Below are 24,673 nucleotides of genomic sequence, written 5' to 3'. Positions count from 1 at the left end.
TCTCTGTATCTCTACATCACTGCAAAGGAAGGAAAGTTCTATGATTTTTGATTCTTCAGTAAAGGTCTGAATTATTATTTGAATTATGTTCAGTCATCTGGTTTTGGTCATAAATTCACTAAAGTACAACTAAGCTAAGAAAATTAAAACTACTGCAACTCAAAATTAAGTGCGATACATGAGTCGTAGACCATACAGTGTAGTTGCTATAGTTGCTACAATAAGGCCATATGATAATATAAATGTAGAGGTTATAATTTATTGATTTGTTTTCAGGTCTTTGGTTTGGTCAAAAATCCATGTCAGGATTATCACAAGATTGATAGAATGGTCATCATGGTTCAACAGAATGGGCCCCAAGAGAAATCTGAGGTGTCACAATTAAAGGCATAAGAAAGAAAATAAATATTCCTGTTACTCAAATGTATTTTTTCTTACTTTTGTTATAATTTTGCTTTGCATTTTAGGCCCCAGAAAGACTTTGAAAGGTCTGTCTTAAAAGAATTATCACTGAAGTTATTTGCAACAGATTTTTTAAAACATGTTCAGCAAAAACTTCCTATTGTGTAAAGGACACCACAAATACACATTTTGACAAAATAAGGTCAAACTTGTAGACTGATGCCTTCTGATCCTCAGTTTAATATTTTTTCTTTGCTCAAATTTCACAGGTCGTCCCTGAGTGACATCTTCTTTCTGTCATCACCTAATTGACCTGGATTGTTTGTTGTATTGATGTTTTCAAGTTGTAACATAGACGTTGCTTATATATCTGCTTACAGTATGTAAAAGTGGTTGAAACAGGGTTGTGATGGCTTTTCATGCAGTTCAGTTAATTCAAGGAGTGGATTTTCTTTCAGTGACTTGCCGCCAAGAAACGAGATTTCTGTTCATATAAGAGTTGTCATAGGGTGTGAAGAAACTTTAAAGCAGTTCCTTTATCATAATACAAAGTGCAGTTTGACTGTAAATAAATGTCCTGTGTGAAAGTGTTTTGACTGTAACCGTGTTGTGAAGGTTGAAGCTGGACGTGTATTTGTTCCAACCGATATCTGATTTAAATACTGTAAAAATCAAAGGGCTTCACTCGTGGCTGTTGTGACAGTGACTCAGATTTTGTTTTGGTTTGGAGAGCAGTAACACCAGCATCCGCTATTACCACGTAGAAGACAGGTTAGGTCCCAATTGACACCCCCCGATCCATGTCAAATTTTTAGAATGGATCATCCAAGCAACAGTTCATTAAATTTCACATTTAACGTCTACTTTCATCATTTGTCAATTGTATAGACATAATGTTTTTAATGTTTTGATGAAAAGTTTGAATAAAAAAAAATAATCTGTCTCGCATTAAGTGGCTTGTAATGTAAATACATTGGGCCAAAAATCAGGTAATTTAGAAAAAAGTAGGTTACAAAAATTACTTGATCACCTTGATTGCTAATCAGGGCATGTTTGTTGAAATGCTTGTTGAGTGGGTGTTAGATTTGAACTTATTGGAGAATGATAGTTGTTTTCATATGAAATCTGTTCCATATTCCATTTTTCCATTTGACTTGTTTTCACCTCTGCCATGTTGTGTTGAGCGTTAGATACGTGGGGAAAAAAGTACTGTAGTGAAATATGTCCTGTTTCAATAAAACATGCTTTATTGATGCAAGGTAGAAATATCTTTAGTCTTTTTTTTTCTTTTACAATCTTAACCATTTATCAGCAGCAGTTTAAAAACTCACTTAACCAGTTTCTTTACTTGAGTCACAACGTTAATACTCTGGTTGCATTCAGTAAAAAAGTTAATCATTATTCCAAGACAGGTTGTGCTTCTCACATACTGTCAAAGCATCTTCTTTGAAATCTCAAACTAATGTAAATACACACACTGATGCAATCACACAGAAAACCACACGCACACATACAAATATACACACTCGCTCCAGACTGAGGCAAAGCAAATCAGGGCTAGAACACATCTGGCACAAGCTTTCCCAATGAAACTGAATATACAGATCGATAAGGCAGGACACTTGACTCCATTAATGTCTTACACACACACAAAAAGTTTGAATTCAAGTTTACTGACAGGATGCATCATAGTGTGCTTTCAAATCAAACGTCAAACTCATCGCCTCAGTAGTTCACAGCCTCCTCCTGCACACATAAACAGCTTTGCATTGTTGCTGTGCACGCTGTAGCGGCCGATTCAACTGAAAACTCAAAAGATAAAACAACATTAGATGAAACAACATTAAAACCAAATCAAAACAATTGCTTAAAATCCTGATACGCTCTATGTACAAAAATAATCTTACCATTTCTGCAGTGGTACATCTCTGTGTAAGGAAGGTCCAATCAGTGCAGCTTAGTCTGTTTTCTTAATGCTAATCCCTAACTGTCCATTAAAGTCTGACTTCTACACTTTATAAATCTTACACTGGGCTGAAGATTATGGCGTTTTGGGCATGAAGCTAAATCTAAAAGGATTATTATCATTCATAATTAGATTCTAGTAATATTAAAATATAGAGATTAAACCTTATCAATCATCTGTGAAGTAGTTAATAAATACTACAGTTGATGGCAGGGGACTATTGGGCATGGTTTCTTTTCAATCTGAAGTCAAAAGCTAAAGCATATGGTTTATTTTTGGAGCCAAATTCCCACCACAAACTGTTTGTTTGTAGCTTTCCAAAGTCATACAGTACGTGCACAGTGTTTGAAGCGTGTCAAAGTGTGCATTTTGTAGTGAAATGTGTCATCATTTTTTAAAAAATAAATTATTAAACCAAAGTTCTCAAGAGTTAAAGATTGTCTTATCCTACATACACATTTGGCCATTTGGCCATTTGGCAAAAAACAAAGAAACAAGAAAACAAACAAACAAAATGAATGAGATTCCAGGGACCATGTTCACTGACTTGTGTTCTCTGTGTGAGGGCTTGTGAGAGTTTCAAATACTATTACGAATGCTACATTGTACTAATATGACAATGACTGATGTGGTTCATTTGAAGTATGGCACTGAACATTTGTGTTCACACAATCTAGGTTTACAGCACACTCACATAGGTCACCGCTATCACATAACGACAACAACAACTCTCTAGCTGCACTGTAAAAGATATCTACAAAAGTACATTTAATCTCATATGAAATCTTTCTCTAGCATTACTAAAAAGAAAGAAATTCTGTCACTGGGATTAGATAACTGTCCATGCTGAAGCACCAAACCCAGCTAGAAGATTGATTTCTCTTTTTTCATACTATAAGAATAGGAGATTAAATTACAGGGTTTTTTTTTTTGCAGTATGGTCCTTGTAGTGGGAAGCAGTGTGGGGATAGCTGGCCCACCAGCCTCCGTGGCCCCATAATGACAGCCACTGAACATTATTTTCATCCTAGTGCCCTGCCTCTGTTAGCTTGAAGTCCTCTGCTGCTTGAGAATATCATAGATGTCATCCACTTGGCTTAGTCTCTCAAAGAAGGGGATGAGATCGAGAAGCTCTGTGTCTGACATGTCGTCAAACCAGGATGCTACAGGAACCTGGAGGTTTGAAAAAGCAGGATTTAGTGGAATTAGAGGACTTTTTCAGTTCCCCATAGCCCTTAATATATCATTAATATTACTTAACATTATTTTAATATCGTTATAAAAAAACAGAAGATTTTAATGAATAACAGAGAACTATTACATGCCTTTTAATCACATTCATACTGTATGTTAATGTATTGCAGAGAGAGAAATATGAATGGCATACAGCATTGTCGGGATGGAAGATGTAGGAGGCTGGGGAGTTGTCAATGATGATGACCTTGTTGAGGTCTCTTCCTAAACGGCTCAGGTCTTTTACGTAGTTTCCTTTGTGAAAGACACACGACTCCCGGAAGAGACGGCTCCGGAAGGCCCCCCATTTGTCCAACAAGTCAGACACAGGATCTGCATACTAGTGGGAAAAAAAACAAAACAAAAAAAATGAAAACAGAAACAAAAAATGGGCTAGCTTTAAAAAGGGATGAGCTACTTTTTTGAATTACTTTTTTGGTCTCCACTAACTCCAGAGAAAAATCTGGCTCTTCACTAGCTTTTCACTAACGTTGTCTGTTGTTTGGTGCTGGGCAGTTAGTGAATTTCTATAGCTGTTTCATTTTTAAACTTGAACATTAAGGCCTACGCAGTCCAACAACCAACCAGCATCAAACAGTGTCAGCCATAAGTGATACCCGCAACATTTAAGCTTGGACATTTTCAAACATGACAGGCAAAAGAGCTGCATCTGATTTCTGACACTATATCTCAAATGTACCCATGATACTGTCAAGAGCTGTGGACAAACATGGTAACTAAACCTAATCAGGCAGTGTGTGTGTGTGTGTGTGTGTGAGAAAGAGAGATGGTGACTAATGACTGGGCAGATGCTTCAGAAAGTTAAGGCGAAGGTTAACACAGTTTGAAGTAAATGTGAGAGGTTAAATTGTATGTGCAACTGCCTGACAGATATCATAAATATATCTTTATGTGTGAGGGTATATGTGGAAGGTCACCTATAAATCACACACAAAAATGAGACTGGGCATCCAATAATTCCAAGCATAATCTTAATGAAACAACAGGTGTCACTTTCCACATCACGTATGGACAGATCTGTTTACAGCGGTGTTCACTGGCATTAAACTATCCAGCCTGCAATCTCCAGCCAAACTTTAGCAAAAAGTGACCCAGATTCAGGACAGCAGACTGACCTTGGCTAAGCTTGCGGTGAACAAAACACACTCAAACAATTCTCCCATCCTCTTGAGGAATTCGTCAACGTGGGGTCTCTTTAACACGTACACCTGGGTGGAGACACAAAAGTCAAAGGAGTATGAAACCTACAGTTTGTATGTTTAAGTTATTAGGAATATGATCAGGAGCACAGATGACTCAGTATATGGTACTATTTACATACAAACACACGCACGCAAAGTGGGGTCCAAAAGTCTGAAACCACATCAAAAATCAGATAATTTCACATAAACCTGGAATTAATCAAAATGAGGATTCACAAACACTCAAAAACACAAGAAGCTATGTCACGTAATATTCAAGGTTCAGCTCTATTTCTAGGTCAGCTATCAGATTTGGGGCATTGACCAACTTCTTTTTACAAAAGGTCAGATTTCCTTGAGTTGTATCCCTACCACTTAGGCATGCGTTCAGATGACACTCAGGTGGATCGGATCTGCTCATCCGAGGCTCATCCAACTAACTCAACTTGCAGCCAGTGTTCACCTGTTATTAATAAGGTTCTGCCTCAAGTTTCCAGGAGGTCACTGCAGATCATTACTAAGTAGCAATATGATAGTGGGAAAAATGGCATCAGAACTAAGCGACAGTGTCATAAATTGAATTTTTATTGTTGTTCTCAAGGCCAAACACTTGGACTGGGCTAAGAAATACCAGCATTTCAAAGTGCATGACTGGAAAGTCCTATTTACTGATGAAAGTCTGAGACTGATGGCAGTAACTGAAGGGTGAATGCAAGGAGACAGTCAGGACAGAGAATTATACTGCAGTATATTATACCCACAGTGAAACATGGTGATGGGAAGATTAAGGTAGGGGGGTGTTCTGCCTCCTCTGGAGTTGGACAACTGCACTAAAAACACCCTGACCAATGAGGAGTACCACTCCATCCTACAGAGACTTGCTACACCCTCTGGTTTGCATGTTTGTGAAGAAGCATTCACACTGCAGCAGGATAATGACTCCAAACACACCTCAAAGCTTTGCAAGAACCACTTGAAGACCAGAGAGTCCTGACTGTCTTTCCTCCACAGTCACCTGATCTCAACCCCACTGAACATTTATGGAGGCAAATGAAGACTGGGAAAGTCAAGCATTCGGTAACATCACACGAAGCTTTGGAACATTGTCAGATCATGCTGGGAGAATATGGGTCATCAGGTTTTGCACAAACTTGCGGAGTCCATGCCAGTTTGAGTGCATGTGGTCATTAAAGCAAAACAGGGACAAATCAAATACTAAGATATTCTGAAATTTGAGTGCATTTTTTCAAAGATTCAACTTTTCAGTCAAATTGTTAAGCTGATATTATTATTTGCACTGAAAATTACATTATTAATTATTAATTATATTATATTATTAATTATATATTAATACAATATTATTATTACATTAAAAAAAAATCTAAAATATTAGTATCTTGACTTAAGTGGTCTCTGACTTTTGGACCCCAGCGCTGATGGTGTGAACCACTTGTCTGTCGATAATTGTATGTTGATATAAAGACATTACTCAAAATAAAAAGAATAGACAAAATTGTAATATTCAACTAAAACATCCATTAGAATGTAAGAAAAGACTTCTACTTCCACTAAGATGCTGGCAGCCTTGTTTCTGAACCAAGTCATCCCGAATAGGCTTTCCCCACTTAAACAAGCCTATCCTGGATTACTTGAAACAGACCCAGGCCCTTTGGACATCAAAGCTCCCCTGTCTTCTCGGAGGCCCAGCACAAAAGACTGTAGTTACCATTTACAGCCTGCAGGGAAAAGTCACTGCCATTCCCCAGCACCAATGAGCAGGGCGTAACATGCGCCACAGACTGAGATTGATGGCCAGTGATTTCTGAGAAGCCTGCCAGGGTTTCCTCATTTCGTCAGGCCACTGAAATAGCCACCTGCTGCTTGGAGCCATCAACAGAGAGGGCTACAGCACTGTCAGAGCACTAGCACAGTGTTTCCAGTGCAAACTGGAGTCCGTGTAAGATTATGGAATTTTAATCGTGAGAGCTTGCGAACCATCCTACTTTTTAGGTCAGGTGGTGTATAGACCTTAGTTTGGTTACTGGTGTGTCATCAGTAGAGTGCAATGGTGGTCAGTGCCAGCATGCAGAGACAATATCTTTCATGATTGGTGCTATAAGCTTTAACATTCCAGCGCAGCACAAGATGACAGCAAAGCCAAGAGTCGGTTAAGAGTTTCGAGTGCATACCTGATGAACTGTTCCATCAATTTCCACTGGAATGATAAAATCTGCATTGTTCACTGGCTGTTGAAAGTGAAAGGAGAAGTGTTAATCCCCCAAAACAGCAATTTCCAGATTATGTCAAAATAAAATCAATACTTTCTTATAGAGGGAATAAATCAGAAGTGAAGATGTGTCAAATAGACACACAGACGCCACCTCAGCGTCTTTTAAATCACACAGCACTGTTCATAATATGACTCTTGTCATTTCCACCATTGAAATACAGGCGCTACAGAAAGTGACAAGGCACTTAAAAATATCTGATTTATTTAGGCAGTTCTCACATTTGAAATATCCTTCTCAAATGTTAGTATCACCTCATGTGTGTTCTATATGAGGAATTACACCATGGCCTAAAGTGGTAAACTATGAGGTAATGTAAGTAAGACAGAGCAAGTTTAACATAAATCATAAACAGAACACGTAAGTATACATTCATAATAAATGTACATCACTTTTTCTAGTGTTGCATGCTGGCTTATGTTATGTTCTGCACCAGCTGGTTCAAGGATTTATTTGAATAACTCATTGGCTCAGATCTCCATTATTTTACAGTGAGCAATCTGTCTGAGCTCATGGGCTGAGCAAACACCACAACACACTAACCCACTTCTATCCCCCTTAACAGATATCATTGGCTTAATATGATATATATTGGACCAAAGGTTTTCTCCACTTTAAAAAAATAAATATGAGGATGATATGGAAGAATCTGCTCATCACAGTTGGATTAATACTATTTTAATCACTCGTGAGTCTGCATGCACTTCTGCCTCTATAGGCTACTACATTCTTTCAGCTATGTTTGTACTGTATGAGTGGTAGCCTATTGGTTTTGTGGCTAGACTTCTTGCATTTAGGACTCTATATGGTTTTATGTTGCCATCATGTGTAGTGTAAATGTGTAGCTGTAAGCTGTAAGGTGACAAGTAGGCCACCTTTAAATAAAGAGTGGGACTGACTGACAGTTTGGCTGGATACAGTTTGAATACAGTTTTTTCAAAATATGACTTATGGATAACGTTTAATACTTTTGAGACTGAGCGCCCTGAAGCTTTTTTTTTTGTAAAGGTGTGTTTGATAGATTTTTTATTTCACATAAAATTACACCATTTCTGTTCAAATAGCTTAAAGAGTGCGTCACACAGGACACTGGCTTTCCTTTGCCTTCCACGTACAACTAACTCTGTGCTACCTAATACTATTTTTAGTATATGTGTCAAAGTAATAATGAGTTTTATTATCCACCTTGTGTTAAACATGGAGTTCACAGAGTCTGACCCTGTTTACACATAGCTAGCAGCAATATCCAGTGACATCCTTTAGGACAGTCTGTGACCTGAGAAGGACTAAACACCACATGGCATTCATTACATAATTTGTCGTGACACAGGAGCCTTGACTTTTGGCATTGATTACTTTGTTCACTGAATGCTACCTTAAAAGGTATCAAACTAAACAAAAGGAAGCCACTTTTTTCTAGGAACATCTACAGTCTATTAACACAGACTTATACATATTCATATTTATTCACAAGCCATTTTTGAAAAAAGAGCGATGATAATTTTGTGTTCTTACCTTTTATTCATGAACATCATATTTTAATTGCTTTTTTAAGATCTCACACGTGTTTTGGGATGCAGGTAGGTTCTGCATCATGAAATCAGAGTCCCCATAAAATAAATGGTTAATGTATAGGTGGCATATGAGCCCCATCTGTTGAGATAAAAATAAGTCATGTGCCTCCTAAAAGCATGCTAAATGATGTAGTGCAAATCCTATGCTATTTTTGCATACTTTTGCTTGGCAAGTAGATTGTTTTGACAGTCAAAATGGAAGCCTAAAAACAGATAGTCAGTGAGAGTAAGATGAACTCTTAGGAAATTAAAAGTCAAGCGTATAAAAAAAGGCCATGAAAACCATTTAGCCCAAATGAAACAAGTAGATAGGAAACTCATTTGGATGGGATATAACAATGTATAAATTATTTTTGAAACAAAACATTCAGTCAAGATTTTTCAAATACTGTATAATGTATAAATAGGCAAAATGATGATTATACTGTACATCCATTCAGGTCATTCTGATGTCATTCTCAGTGGCCTTGAATTGTTTGCTGTTAAAACAGCTCCTGTCACCTCAGTAGAGCTGAGCTAAGTGGAATTTGAATGGCAGCAGTCAAACTGCCTGCAGATTACAAGCAGCACCTTCAGATTCATGATGCTGTTACTCACTATGACCCATAGACTTTGTAGGATACAGTTAACCACAAAGTGAACAACTGCATAGTGGACAGCTTTAAAACTGGCTCTTAACACCATAAATCAAATCTGATTGAGAGCTCCATTGTACTGCAGTGATTACAGACAAGTTTCTCTACTATAATTATAGTTCAAAGTTCTGGGAAAAACGGTTATTCTCTTTCTTAGCAAGAATTAGATGATTGCTATAATTCTCAGTATTCAGTATGGTAACTATGAAGCTGCATCTAGCAGCTGGTTTTCTTATTTTAGCACAAACATTGGAAACAGCTAGCCTTACTCAGTTTGAGGTTACACAATCAACCTATCAGCAGCTTTAAAGCTTACTAATTAACATGTTATACCTTGTTTATTCTGTACAAAAAAAATGTAATATAAAAACAACAAGCTGTGTATTTACAGGGGATTATGTTCTGGATTATTTCTTGGTTGGGAGCAGAACTTCCTGGAGTATCTGCTGGTTGCCTGGCAACCTGATGGTGACTACACAACTCCAGGAAGTTACTGCTCCTGGCCAAGACAGACCAAGACTACATGTGTCGTTTTGTGTGCCAAGTCGAAATGGAGTGGAAACTACATGCAGCTGGCACAAACCAGCACTGTGGCACTGAACAATGCAAGCAATAAAGCTCTTTCACACTCTTTAGATTTATGATAATTATCTGTTATCTGTAATCAGTTATGACACAGAATCCAGGTTTTCCTGCACGAAAAAGATTTAAACCTAGGAACATAATTGTGGGAGACCACTTTGGATCATTATGTGTCACATGTTTCAACTTTACAAATATTTTGAATGATACTATAATCAGCACTACATACATAGTGGCTTTGAAGTGTCCGAATAGACAACACTCCCAGTGAGAAGAAAAGTATTTATATACTATTTCAGATAAGCTGACCCTTAAATCATTATCAAAATATTTGATTAGGAACATAAGTGAGTGTATGTAATGATGTCTGCATACTGTACATATACATATATAACTATGACAAAGTAGGTCTCACAGGACAACTTACCTTAAATGAACTATGCACTAGTGTTTCATCCAAATCAATAACCACACAGATCTTCCCTGCATCGTTTGATTTCATCTGTGGAAGCAGTGGTTTTGCTGGAACCTGAAGACAAACAGATAGTTTAAGACCTAAAGCTCATTGATGGCAAAGGTTACCTCTGATTAAAAAACTCTTTCAGCTTTCAAGACACTACGAGCAACAGCTACAGCTTACAAGTACTTATTTTGAACATAAATAAGTACCGTCTCAAGATGTTGTGGAGGACATACCGCTCATTTTGTGTGCATGTTTGTGCGTGCGCTTCTTGTCACTTAAGAGACTGAATTGTGTTGTTATGTTTCGGTGAGGGGTTGAAGGAAACCTTGGATGCTACAGCTGCTGCCACGTTGATGGAGCATGTAAATATCACCATATCATGTCTCATCCTTCAACAAGTGGTCAGAGATGGGTGTTTGTTAATGTGATTCTGATTCTAAAAACAAGCTGGCGTGACCATAACGGCTGCCTGTAACACCAGTGCATGTGTTGGTCTGTGTAGAGTGAGCTGCCATGTGAGAATTAGGGCAGAGCTGGAGTTTGACACAGATACCATGCAGATCTCCTGTGACTTATTCACTGCCACAGTTGACAGTACAGCCTTAATGATGTTAAAATAGGCTGATCAGCCACAACATGACAGTGGTTTTAATGTTGTGGCTGAATGGTATGTACATGTGCCTATTTATATGATTCTGGGATAATTTAACATTTCACCCACAGTTCTGAAAACTCTAAATTTAATCTCTGCTTCACTTTAAAGGTGCAAAGACTCATAATACCTGCTCTAATGGTGGAAAGCAGTACTCGCATTCACAATGCTCGGAGGATTCATCGTCACTCTGCTCCTCTTCTGAATCCCTGCTCTGTTCAGAGGCACTGTTTTCCTCAGTGTGTGCATCCCATCCCCCGATTCTGGCACGTTCTGAGACAACACTGTGAATAATATCTAGAGGGGGGCTTATTTCTGCTGAAATTTCATTTAACCCACAGTCATCGTCTGATTCTGGAGTTTGTTCATGGGCCATATTTTCCACAACAGAGCAGCTGGCCACGTTCTCACTCAGTTCACTAACTTCAGCAACTGCGAACCTGACTGCTTTGCACTCCACTGAAGGACAAACTCCAGAGGTCTGTGACTCATTCTCTTTCAGGTATAAAAGAGCATCTGCTCTTTCATTCTTAGAACCATCCCCATTAGCTCTTCCATGAATCATCTGATCATATGATATTGTCTCCATAATAAGCCCATTCAGGGCTTGTTTAACAGATGAGTCAACACTTTTAATCTGGTACGCATAGTAATCCTCAACATCTGGCTCACACATCTCTCCGTTATCTTCTTTATCTATAAGTGACCAATATGGCTCCATTTCTGAGCACTCAATAAATTCTGTATCTTCGGGCTCAGGCCTTTCATCCTTTTTGGAATCAATGACAGTTGTATGTACGTGATCGATTGTAGAGGTACAGTCACTGAGATTTTCATATTTCTGTTCATCATACAGCTCATCTTCATAAGCATCGCCTTCAACAGAGATGTCCTCGGCACATGGCGCACACATAGTCTCCTCATTACCAGAAGGCAAGCAGGCCTCTGCTTCTTCTTCAGGGCAGATTTCAGAAACATGGCCCTCAGATGCACAAGTTTCTCCATCCAAAATGTCTTCATCTTCCTCTGCTTGTTCATAATTCTCTACATAAAGTGCATGGGCTTCACATTCATTTTCTTCGACTTCATCCTCTGCTAAACTTGATTCTGTATCTATGGTCCAGTCTTCAGGTTTTTCCTCTGACTCACAATCATCTCTGGGACTTGCATCTGCTGCCTCTTCACATGCTTCTTCAGAGCATACATCAAAACTTATGTCTGCTTCCTGTACATCGATTTCCTTGTTAGTTTCTTCAAACGTATATGCATTTCTGGCACTATGCTTCCGTGCCTCGTCCTCAAGATATAGGCTGTCATGCATATCTCCGCCATCAAAGCAGGAAATGTAATGTCGCTTTTGTGTAAATGCGTGTCCATTATAGTCAGCTCTGTCAAATAAATCAAAATAATCTTCAATAGCAATATCAACAGTGGGTGTTTTCTTTTTATCCTCATTACTTTCATTACTATGGCTTTGTCCCATTTCTTCGTCATCTTCAAAAGATTCCCACTGCGTCTGCTCATCACTTGAATCTTCCTGAACTCCCTTTTCAGATTCTCCAGACGAATCAGAGCAGGGATCTGAAGGAATGCTGCCTTCGGGACAAGTCTTAAAGGATTTGGTTTCACCAGAAGAGCAATCAGAGGAGCTGTCTTCTTCAGCGCAGAACTCTGAGGTGTCAGAGGTTTTGTCAGAAGTTGCACACTCTTGAGTTGTTTCATACTCTTCACTTGTTTCAGGGTCATCATTTCCACACTTCTCACAGTGGTCTGTGGACATGTCTAATGTAGCAGCTTGCTGAGAGCAATCTTCAGTGTCCAGGTATGTCTCGCAGCATTCGCTAGCAAACCGAACAAGTTCGCTGTCATCAAAATAAACGTGGAGAGGTGTGTTGACATGTGAGGAATTTAAATCTTCTGACAGTCTGCAAGACTTCTCATCACTGGCCTCTGTTTCATTTTGTTCAGGTGGATAGCCCTCTTCATCATCTTCATCGCCATTATCATCATCATCATCTGTGAACTCACTCTGAATCTGATTTTCGTCATACTCACAAAGTTCAGTGCCACTGCCCAATAAGTCCACTGGGTCAGAGGTGCTGGGTGTGCAACCAGTCATTTCACATTGTTCAGAGTCCTCTCTTGACGTGTCTGGTTCAGAGTCAAAGGACTCACACTGCTGATCAGGAGGCTCGTATTGTTGCAGTAACTCTTGGTGGTCTGCACTTTCCGGTATGAAATCAGACATTTCACACAGCCCAAAACTGTCAACGTTCATTGTCAGTTTATCTGGCTCACAGTCAAAAGACTCAAACTGTTGACCAGAGGGATTACATTGTTGAAATAATCTGAGGTGTTCTGAACAGTGTTCACAGCAAGGACAACATTTGGAAGCTAAGCTATGATTATCACTGTGCTCAGAGGACTTGCAAGGTTTAAAACACTCACAGTGTTGAGCACATTCGTCAAATGGTTGGCTTAACCCCGAAGTCTCACACTTATCGAGCGTCTGGTCGGATTCAAGAAATCCGTCGCTTGCTGAATATTGCTCAAAGCCCTCGGCATGTCCATTGCAATATGTGCAGGATTCAGTCTCATCTCCGCTCATGTTGCAGTGTTCCACGCATAGGAGAGAAGGGTCCATTTCTCTCCTGACAGTTTTCTCAGTGTATTCCATAAGAACCTTTATGCCAAGTTCAGCACGTCCCTTTGACAGGCTGGTTAAATCTGCAGCTTCTGTTAATTTGGGAACATGGCATTGTTCTGCAAGCAGCGCTTCAGCGGATGACTCCCCTTCTCCAGAGACTTTAGCTTGCTCTGTGTTTTCCAAATACATGGTGAAATTATTTCTCAGTCTGGACTAAGTTTGTTCAAGGTTTATGCTCCATGCATAAGGGCAGGATCTTGCTGTCTCTAAGGATCCTGCAAAGTCCAAATCCAAAAGACTGGCAGGTAACTGTAGGGTCCATTCAGAGTGGATAGTCACACAGCTGGTGGGGGGAGTCACTGAGACCACAGCCAGCCCGAGAGAGTAACAGCAACAGGAGCATGCACGATGACATGACAGGTTGTCACAACCAAAACTGAGACTAGCACTTGACTCAACCCCCCTTTGCCAGAGACCAAGCAATTTATTTTGGGGGCTTGGAAAGACGTGACAAATAACTTCTGGAATATCAAATCTCTATAAAAGGCTGAACTAAGGCATAAATCTGAAACTGACACCTGAGAACATTTTGACCACTTGATCTCCAGACCATAACTGCCAAAAGCCATGTTGTTTTCCAAGAATATACTCAGTTAAACCGTAGGGGGTATTGTCAATTGTCCAAAAAAATAATACGTAAAGGAATAATGGTCAGTCATTGGTGGATCAAGCACCATCTTAGCATATGTAAACACACATTTATATTCAATCATCCTTCACACAGAAATTCTCCACTGAATAATTGAGCATTTATCTAATAATTGATCAGTTATCAGTTTTTACTTTAATCACTCCTGATACCTTATCTGCATGATCATTTTTTGCTGTAAACCAAAGGGTGTCTCCACTGCAGCAACCAGTGCACTGTGCCTTGCTTGTGGCACCACTACAGTGGCTGTTTTGGGACCTTTGGAATGCAGTGATCTTCCAGTCAGAGGTGCACTTCTGTAACATTTGTGCCATTTCTGCGCTTCTTGTAACTCCTTGCCGTGTTGATTGATGTCTAAACATGGAGTACTTTTCAACACCGCCATACATTACTTCTCAGCACAGGAGAGATGTGTAAACATGAACAGCTTTGAGCCAAGAAAACATGTGTTCCACGCATCACATGGCTGCCAATCACACTGACCTCATGCTGCTCAAAAGACGATGAAGAAGGAGAGTGTGAGAGCAGATATCATAGGGGAGAGCTGGAGAGGGATGTTGGGAGACGAACTTACTTTCGACAGGGTCCCATTTTCTTCTACCAGTAAGGGGGTACAGTTTTTTACCGGCGGTGGTTCTGTTTCTTTGTGACACAGACAGCAGAAGAGACTGTGGAAAAGGCCTCTCCTGCGAGGCTTCCTTGAAGGGGAAACTTCGCTGGCACCTGGAACAGAGTGAGAGAGCGGGAGAAGTTATATAAGGGATGATGCTTTCACTTATTCTTTCCTGTGACCTCTTAGTTCAGTACCTTAACCGTACAGTTCTTTATGCAATTGTGCTGCTACAGTTTTATTCCATTAGTACCTAAAAAATACTGAGGGTGGTGTTTTAGTCACATCTGGCCAGGACTTGATCCAGTTCATGACGTCAGTATTGGCGCCAGAGTTTTCCCATCATGTATCTGATCTGTGCAGCCCTGTAGTGTCAGCAGGACCCCTGCAGCGTTCTGTCAGGCTGTGTTATGTTGCCTGACCATGGCTATTTCAGTTGGGTAGCAAAAGGTTAAAATATATTGCATAAGAAAGCATATGTATAGCACATGTATGTATTTCAGCCCTGAGGATAGTCAGGTGACGACATTGAGTTTCATTTCTAGTGTATAATCAGTTGTTTTAAATGATTAAAAATTTGCTTTAAATTATTCCGTTTGTTTCTCTATGGGATGCATAATGCCTAAAACATGCACATATTTAAAAATACACATTTTTATTTTTATCATTTTCATAAGTATTTCTATTAATAAGCAGTTGTTAAGTGTTTTTTTTTTTTTGTTGTGTGATAAACCTGCAAAACAAACACACCTCAAACATCTCCCTTACAGGCTGCATATGCAATACACACACAAGAAAGCATGTCTTGCTGTAAAAGCTGGATCTTGTATTGTACATAGTATGATAGCTTATTTGGGACAGGTGACATTCACCATTAAGAGCTGAGACTTTCACAATATATGCTAAACAAAGCAAAATTAAAGGTAGTTATTAATAGAATAATAAATACACACTATACTTTGAAAAATGAAAAGGATTTAAAGTATTTAGGTTTTGTATGTAGACAATGTGGTTTTTTTTTTGGTTTTGTTTTGTTTTGTTTGTTTTTTTTAGCAAAATGCACCGAGAACAGATAAATTAATGACTACCTGATTTCTACTACCTTTTTTAAATGGATGATTTACAAAACAGATAAAATACTATGGTATTTTTGGCCGTGCATATAAGATACAGCAATGAAATGTACAAAATGTAATGAAGACTATCTTACTTTTTGTCTTAACATTACTAACCCATGTAACAACAGCTATTGGCACAAACAAGTGGCAGAAAAACACCCCATCATCTGGTGTCAGAGTGATGAGAGCTGGTGTTTACAAAGAAAGAAAAAACTCTGACAAATTAGCTGAGCCTTGATGACCAGTCAGAGCTGTCAGCTAAGACATTAGCATGCCGCTCACACAAGATTAAATCTGTTGCCTCAGTATGGGGCATATCACGGACCTGTCAACCTGCTTTGGGTGAAACTGCAAAAGTAGCACAGATGGGCTACCTTGTAGAGCAGTCAAAAAATGGAGAAGTGGTCAGTGAATACAAACTAACTGTGAACAATACTGGATGTATCATCAAATCAGACTGATAATTTTTTTTGTCACATGAAATAATTGAAAGTAACCTAAAGGACAAACATCCAATTGAAGTAACAAAACTTTAAGTGAACTGATGAAGATCTGCTGCTTTTCTTTGTCCTGTAAGTGATTGTAAACAATAAAAAAAAGTGATTCATTCCAGTATGTTTACTGTTTATCTGGATGTGTAAACCTCTCGGGTTTAATAAAGTTTGTTATAGCCTGGATTTCAGGAACAAATTTTAAGCCTGTGCACAACGTGTTGTAACACTGACTGTCACAATCACTGAAAAAAAACTTCATCTAATGTAGGACTACTGTAAATCAGAAATACAGTATTGAAGAAAATTTAAACAGCTTAAATTCCACTTAATATAGCAGCTGTTAATTTATAACTCACTAAAAAGATGACTCTGTGCATAGTAACTCTGTTCAGTACCATTTTGAATGATCATGCTGTGTGTTGTCATCACCACAATATGATAATTATTATAACATATTTCAGTATTATTAAAGTAACTGCTGGCTTTAAATACAAAGACCCTAGACTATAAAATGAGGAAAACCTAAAAATAGGGAGTAAAAACAAAACACATGAACTGTGAACTTTTTATAGTAATTCAATTCCATTCTAAATTTATCAATGACAGCACTCAAAAGAAAGTGGCACAGCCAAGTCTAAAACAAAACAAAAACAACACCAAACAAAACAAACACAACTGTCTGCATTAACCTTTCTGTTTGGCCCAGTTTCAGCTTCCTCTCAGAACAAGTCTGACCTACATTCAAATGTTATTCCCTATGGCTTTGGCCTGTTGACTGCTTCATTCAACTGGAGCTGAAAGTGGATGAAGCCACTGGAGAGCGGTCATTACGGCCTGGGCGTGCTTGTTGGGACATACCTCTCTTGGTCCCAAGATGAGAGGTTTGTGTGCAAACACGTGTGAGGGAACTGGGCAGGTGAAGCTTGTAGTGTTAGAAAATATCTGCTGCCCTGTGCATTAACTCTTCTGACATTACACATCAGAGTGCTTAAAATAACCGGCGAGAGCAGCTGCTGACAGTGGTTAATAATGAGATTCTCCGTACACTTGTGTATATAGTGCCACATACTCACGTTAGGCCATAAACAGTCACAAACTAAACTTTATTTTGTCACCTACAAACCACAGCACAAAATATCACTGCACAGAAAAGTGTCAGTGCTCTCACAGAAAAATTAGCTAAATGAAACCACTGACACTATATACGGTGCAACATCACATCGTTCTCAAAGCTTCCTAACGAGTTAAGGTCCAAAATAAGAAAGATCACAAACCAATGTTATGCACACTGACACTTGACACTTGACTTTTCAGGGATACACACTGATCATAGTTCTCTGCAACAAGATTTTAAAAAGCAGTGGGAAGATGATAAGCCCAGTTTAGCAAAATGTAACACAAGCAACCACAACCAGCTGACTTATAACAAGTAAACTCTTTCACTCTAAAACAAAGGTTTTCAGTACTTTGGCAGGTGTTTGTAAGTCTGGTCTGTCTGTGGACACAGCACATCACCGCAATAGTGTCACAACCGTGCAAGATACAGTCACGAAACTTTATTTGTGTGTAGTTGAGATCAGAATGAAGGCCGAGTTTGAAGATGGGTATGGTCTGACCCATGAGTACTGCGTGCTTGTGGAATAATGTAGTAATGAAAACTGAGTTCTCATGGGTCAACATGCTGACAGGTCCGGTGTAAGCTTGTTCCCATTGCAAGATGGTGTATAGTTTCATTTATCATTAATTATCAATCACATTATTGTGAGTGTAGCTAAATTTCTTAGTTCCACCATATTTGCTCCTCAGCTGTTTGTTTAATCAGGCCCATGTGTATAATTAGGTAGTAGAAATGAGTAAGAAGCAAACTGTACTGCAACATTCCTCACACCTCCCTGTCCAAGAGGCTCAGACACTGATAATGAGGTTACAGCATTTTCAAGGGGCAGCAACGACCTCACGCCACACCACCATGTTTTAGCCTACTTAGTTGAAAGCAGGCCTATCTGGGACCCTTTCAGACTAGGCATGCCTGTGTGCTTGGCTGCTTCTATTCCTATCCAGACGCCAAAAGAATGAGGCCTCCCACAACCGACTTTCCGCCACTTTGACACCCGATATTCTGTGACAATCTGACAACTCGCCTCACACCCCTGCTGAGCAAATGGTATGGCAGGTTCATGGTGGCCAAGCTGGTCTTAGGTCAGGTCAGACCAAGGTTTAAAAATGTTTGCATCTGAAAATATTCACTTTACAGACTTACAGTCATGACATAAACTCCTGTCACTTAGAGTTACCGTGCTCAGTGAACAGATGTGGCTTGATGGCGTGGAAAATGATTGCTGAAAAGAATATAAACTGCAAATGTGCATTAATAATAGTGTTATCATGCCCATAAAACTACATATTGCAGAAGTAACGTGAGATAAATATGCCACCAAACACAGAAGGGTGGAACTAGCAGTAGACTGTGCACGACATTTTGAAAGAACGTTTCATAGTTTTCATTGATTTATAATGCCCCCATTTGGCTGCAGCAAATCTTGAAACTCAAGAAGTGCTGAAGACAACTCCCCCTTTCCTTTCGCTCTGGCCCCTCACTTCAGGATGGCAGCAATGTTTTGGGCTCATGACCTCTTGGCCAAGAGAATGTAATCTGAGACCAGGCTGAAGCTGGCTTTAACTAGTAAACTGTACAGCACTGCCACCTCCTGACTGGACTCGGCTTTACAAGGGGTAACAGCAGAGACACTGCACAGTGCTGCCCAGTTAAACAGTTAAGCACTGGCTGGATATCTTTATTAAACATGCAGGCATTTGTAGTATTGTTTATTTGTAGATAGGTAATTTAAAATAAATTGATCCAAATTAAATATACATATTTAGATTCTATTGATAAAAGGGAATCTCCTCACTGAGTGGTATAATTCAACTCTCTGTCTGGTCAGTAAGTACATGACCAGAGCCGCAGCATTGGTTTGACATCTGGCCACATTTTCATAAAACTGACACAGACTAGCATCTGTTTTACCCCACTGACACCTGGCATTAAAATGTGTTTTGGGTGACTGGATTGCAACTGGAGACTGTTTGACCACATGAAAGTGCATTTTACACTTTTAGTGTAAAAGTGTAAAATGCACTGCGTTGTCAGTCCTCATAGAACAACTACATGGGCGGAAACAGGTGGGATTAAATTCTGTATCTTGAGCCTGTTGCTAGGTACCAAATGGACAGCCCCCTTTTCTCCAACTGTATGGCTGAGTGCACTTGGGTCTCTCTTTTGGCTTTGGCAAATGAAATCAAAAGTTTGACGGTGCACAGACAGGTTTGACACCCAGTCTTCCAACACTAACATCTAACACAAAATGTGATCAGGTTAAAATCATATCTAGATACAATCTGGATACGAGATACATTTTAATGCCAGGTGTGAATGGAATCTTCAATGGAAAGAGCTGACACTGAAACTATCAACACCTCAATCAACACTCTCTGGTGTATAATGTTCACTTGAGGCTAGACTCTTTCTTTATTACGCATTTAAGAATTTAAAATTTACAACCACTCTATTACTGAAATAATTATAGATGTTAAGTCCTAAAGCTTTGTTTAACACTATAAACATTCACGTTGTTGATCCTTGTTGGGAAACTGGTCCTCATCTTCCCCCTGCACGTCAGCCAACAGTAGGCAACAAGCAGCCAACTCTCACTCTGAGGACAGAGCCTTGGTCAAGAGCAATAGCGTGCACATTCCTAATGCTTAACCTTCATGCTTTTTGGTGTAGGAGGAAGCCAAAACACACAAATAAAACCCAGGCTGACACAGGCGGCTAACAGTACTAACCACAGAGCCAGCATGCCACCAATAAGCAGCCCCTCACAGCAGACTCATCTACCTGTCCATTTCCACAACACTTAGCAAGGTTAGATTTTATCAATGATGGCTTTTTTGTGGCATCAGTGTGGCCATGAAATTTCCAGTCTGCTTAGCATCTGCAGTGAATAGAGCTCTTGTTGGTGGTCAAGGATGTCGTGAACTCTCATTCACACACTTTATACACATTTGCTAGGATTAGGGCTTAGTTTGTAGGTAAAATGATTAACACTGTAGCTTTCAAAGCAAAAGAACAATAATATTTCTAAATCTGATGCCATCACTATCATTGAAACTATTGTCGTGGTTTGTTGTGTGGTCTGGTTTGCAGCTACCAGGATTAAACAATTCTCTGTAGGTGATAACAGACAAATATCATCTGAAAACTGAACATGTCCAAGGATGGCTTATGAGAGGCTAAATAAGACCCAGGAACAGATCAAAGTATAATGTGTATACACTATATATAGTATGACTTAAATGGTGTCGCTTTAGAAAAATTATTTTTGAATGACTGGTACATTGTATTAATATTACCAGAATTAATACAAATTTGGAATCGCTTTGTCCAGAGACAACTGATTTCAAATCACTGACCAAAAGTTTGGAATCTCTGCACTCATTTTCAAGCTAACAGGAAAGCAAGAGTCCACTCAAAACCTTGTGCGCATTTCCGAAAGCCAGGCTCTGCAGAAAAAATACAGTATAAAAATGTGATTTTGAATGTAAGCGAGGCTGCTTCTTAGGGAATTAATTAAGAATGATGATAAAGCTGACCATGAGAGGAGTCCACCGATTTTTCAGAGGATAGCTTGATAGCTTGTAACACTGGAATCGATTAATCTTTCTTTTCCTTCTGCAGGTCATACTCACTCAGTGGAGACCAGGAGAATGTTTTGTTGCTTGATAAAGTCAAACGTTTTAGTCTTATTTCTGTGATACCTGGTACTGCGAGAGTGCAGTCCATTTTCACAAATAGTGGTTTGCAGAACTGTCCTTTGGCAAGAGTAAGAGGCTTAATGTACAGTATTTTTAAGCTCTTAAGTTGAGATACAGTTGTGTGCAAACACTCAGACATCTCTAAGGATTTTACATATTTTGGTGATTTCTTAAGTCAGAATAAGTAAATACAACACAAGAAGCAAATGGACATTAAAATAAGCCTTTCTTCAAATGCTAATGCATTGTCACTTTTTATTTCATGAAAAGCATGGTGGTGGAAATATTCTGCTTTGGGTTTGTGTGACAACGAGACAGAGGGAAAAATGGATCTGATCTAAATAGGCCGGCGTCTCGGACAGGACAATGATCCAAAGTAGACCTTAAAATCCAGCATGGACTACATTTAGAAACACCAGCTGAAGCTTTTGAAAAGTCTGTGTTCAGATCTTAAAGATGCTGTTTGTGTAGGACAGGCCAAAAAAAAAAATCTCAGAATCTGAAGTGAACTACAGGAAGAATGGATGAAAATTCCTAAATCAAGAATTGGGAGACTCTTAACTGGTTACAAAAAGTGTCTGTAAGCTGTGATATCTGCCAAAGGTGATTAACTTAGCAGGGTCCCCAAGCTTTTGCATAGAACTGTATATTCCATACTTGAAGTACCTATTAACCTGGGTTAACTGACACAGTTTACAGCTTTAAGGACAACAATGCAACCCACAGCAAACTATTTCCTGTGAGAAGATATGAAGAGCCACTGAGATATTGTACTGAGTTAACACTGGCTCTGCTTTCCAGTCCCTGTCATAATAATGTGTAATTTCCGGCTTTCCCATGAGATATCTATAGAATCTGTGAGGTTTACTTAGAAAAAAATACCTCCTTGGGAAAACTTGAAGAGCTAAAAACAAACTAAAGCAGCTCAACATCCAAACAAGTCCACAACAATGACAGTGAACTGTCAGTGCCTGTGACCACGCCCCCTTTGAGGCGACATATTATTTCTGATGTAGAACTCACATTCTGCATTAAAAAAAACTATGCGGAACACTAAATTAATCACTTTCTTCCTTCAGAACATTGTTTAAATCCAATTTCATGTCTTATTGGACTTATAAATATTTAAAAATGCGCCTATCCATGGTTATGGCCTACACACACACACACACACACACACACACACACACAAGGCTAAACCGGCAAACTTATTCAAAGCTCGTAAAAATGTTTACAGCTATTCGAGGGCATATGGGTATATGTCAAACAGAGTATCGTAGCTCGTCCAAAGAGCAGCAGTTGACATTTGAGAGACCTCGGCGCCGTGAAAACGCCGCTGCCTTGTGTCCTGGTGACATTGTCATGCGCAGCGGAATAGTTCAGCAAACTTTTCCCAAACTCACCTTCCTCATGGCAACTCGCATTTTCCTCCTCCTCTCTGGTTACTTGCGTGATTATCGACGGCGAATGGTCCATTAGATCCGTCACTCACAGACAAGGACGTTGTTGATGTATGAGAATTAGTTCGAGGAGGTTATGGCAAATAAACATATATATAAATATTTTGCCACTCCCTGTCTGCAAACGCGCATACTGACCGTAAAAATAAAGACACGCTCTAAACAACGGAAACGCTTCTAAAACAAACCGTACCGGTCCAAACTTCTTTAAAACGCAAAGGTTAAGAGTCCAAAAAAAAAGGTTATTTCTAAAAAGTTGTTGCGTTGTACAAGTTCATCTATTTGACCAATACTAACATGGAACTTGACGGTTTCAAGGAAGCCCCATTCTTAAAGCCACAATGCAGGATATGAAGCTTCTAACAAACTATAACCGTCTGTTTAATTGTGCAGTTGTCTACTTATATTGTGTTTGGGGGGCAAACATTGTGTTGACATTTGAAAGTGTTTATGGTGTTTTATTTTTAGTTTTATTTTGAGCGTAAATGAGACGAGTTTAAGTGCTATGGCATGTATTAGAGCTTCATTTTCAGTCTATAGAAAACAGATTTCTCTTATGTGGAGTGTTAGTGAGACTTCTGTCGTGCGTCTTTTTGCAGGTTTGCACAGCTTTGACAGTTAGACAGGGGCAGCCTTGAAACCGACCGACAGAAAGAGGAAGTTAAGGGCAGTCTTTAAAGTGCCCACACCTAAGTTCAAGGTAATGAAGACTTTAAACAAGAATGTTTTTTTTTTTGTTTGTTTGTTTGTTTTGTTTTTTTTTAGGTACTTGCAGGGGCTTGTTGGCCAATATTTATTTGCTCTTTATTCAACCAGAAAATTATACATATGCTAATACAAGTCTTTTTGAAAGGGAATGTGGGGAAGTGGGATTAAAATAAATCACTCTAAGGGCTTGAAAGATGATGAAAAAGATAGAGAGTAAAAAACATTTTTTTCCTTATTGTTTTTATCTGTGTGTATGTGTGTGTGTGTGTGTGTGAGAGAGAGAGAGAGAGAGAGAGAGAGAGAGAGAGAGAGAGAGAGAGAGAGAGAGATAAATACTGGGTAGTTCTGCATCTCTAAATGAATGTGAGAGAGGAATGTTCGTCTTTGGTTGCACTGCTTGCAGCTCACTAACATATGCAACGAGTGATGACAAAGGGTGGTGTACATGGGACTCTCTGTGTTTACTGAACTCCCTGTTGTGACTTTCTACTTGTTTTTCCTGCACTGAAATGAAATAATCAGCACACAGTACCCGAGGCTGTAATTCCTCTGATCACAGCTAGATGCTGCTGGCAGCAAAAAAATCTCTGCCCGAACTCATTTGATTTACTTCCACCTCCTCTGTCAGATTCCTAAATTATTATTCACATTTTTCATCCACAAGAGGTTGTGGTCCAAATTGTTTTTGTTTTCTTTTTTGCAGCATTTTCATAATAATATATTAATTGGATTATTTTTACTTGATTGTTTTATGTTTCAGTTTTGGTTATAATTATTTTTCACCCCACTTCAGCTGCACTCAAACTTCCCCATCTTTAAGGCGACAGTAAGTAGTAAACCTAACATCCAGGCTTCACAAAGTCTATGTTTGTAATTTAAGGGTAAGCTGTGAGAGACATAGACTTCGTAAACCCAACATCCAGGCTTCACAAAGTCTATGTCTCTCACAGCTTACCCTTAAATTACAAACATGGTGTAGAACATGTTGCCAAATGTGCACTGACTTTGTTCTGCATAGACTTAGCTGAAAATTACAGGTGAAACTGTGGAACTGATTTATTCCAGTAATGAAAGCAACACAGTGAATACCATTTTAAACACCAGTCTCTCACATG

General features: G+C 39.1%; 2 protein-coding genes across 11 annotated transcripts in view; one reads left to right on the top strand and one right to left on the bottom strand.

Moving 5' to 3' along the window:
• obsl1b (obscurin like cytoskeletal adaptor 1b) overlaps window positions 1–1,092 on the top strand; it is a 33,758-nt gene extending 32,666 nt beyond the window's left edge. For all 9 annotated transcript variants that reach the window (XM_041056865.1, XM_041056870.1, XM_041056866.1 and 6 more), the window contains one exon: window positions 672–1,092. In XM_041056865.1, the coding sequence (XP_040912799.1) occupies window positions 672–682 (11 nt within the window). In that variant the 3' untranslated portion in view covers window positions 683–1,092. The remainder of the gene's footprint in view (window positions 1–671) is intronic.
• A 534-nt stretch (window positions 1,093–1,626) lies between these two features.
• On the bottom strand, window positions 1,627–23,162 carry LOC121194186 (carboxy-terminal domain RNA polymerase II polypeptide A small phosphatase 1-like). Of its 2 annotated transcripts, XM_041056872.1 has the most exons (7): window positions 22,794–23,162; window positions 14,928–15,076; window positions 10,310–10,411; window positions 6,993–7,049; window positions 4,738–4,830; window positions 3,756–3,941; window positions 1,627–3,541 (listed from the first exon to the last, which is right to left on the bottom strand). In XM_041056872.1, exons 1-7 carry the CDS (start codon window positions 22,864–22,866, stop codon window positions 3,413–3,415), a joined length of 789 nt encoding a protein of 262 aa, XP_040912806.1. In that variant the 5' UTR covers window positions 22,867–23,162; the 3' UTR covers window positions 1,627–3,412. The 2 variants fall into 2 exon arrangements, with proteins under 2 accessions (XP_040912806.1, XP_040912805.1); XM_041056871.1 differs by lacking the exons at window positions 14,928–15,076; window positions 22,794–23,162 and adding an exon at window positions 11,128–14,393.
• Window positions 23,163–24,673: the final 1,511 nt, after the last annotated feature.

Source organism: Toxotes jaculatrix, chromosome 15 (assembly GCF_017976425.1).
Source record: "Toxotes jaculatrix isolate fToxJac2 chromosome 15, fToxJac2.pri, whole genome shotgun sequence".
NCBI classification, from domain to species: Eukaryota; Metazoa; Chordata; class Actinopteri; family Toxotidae; genus Toxotes; species Toxotes jaculatrix.
This window is presented reverse-complemented; position numbering and strand designations above follow the sequence as displayed.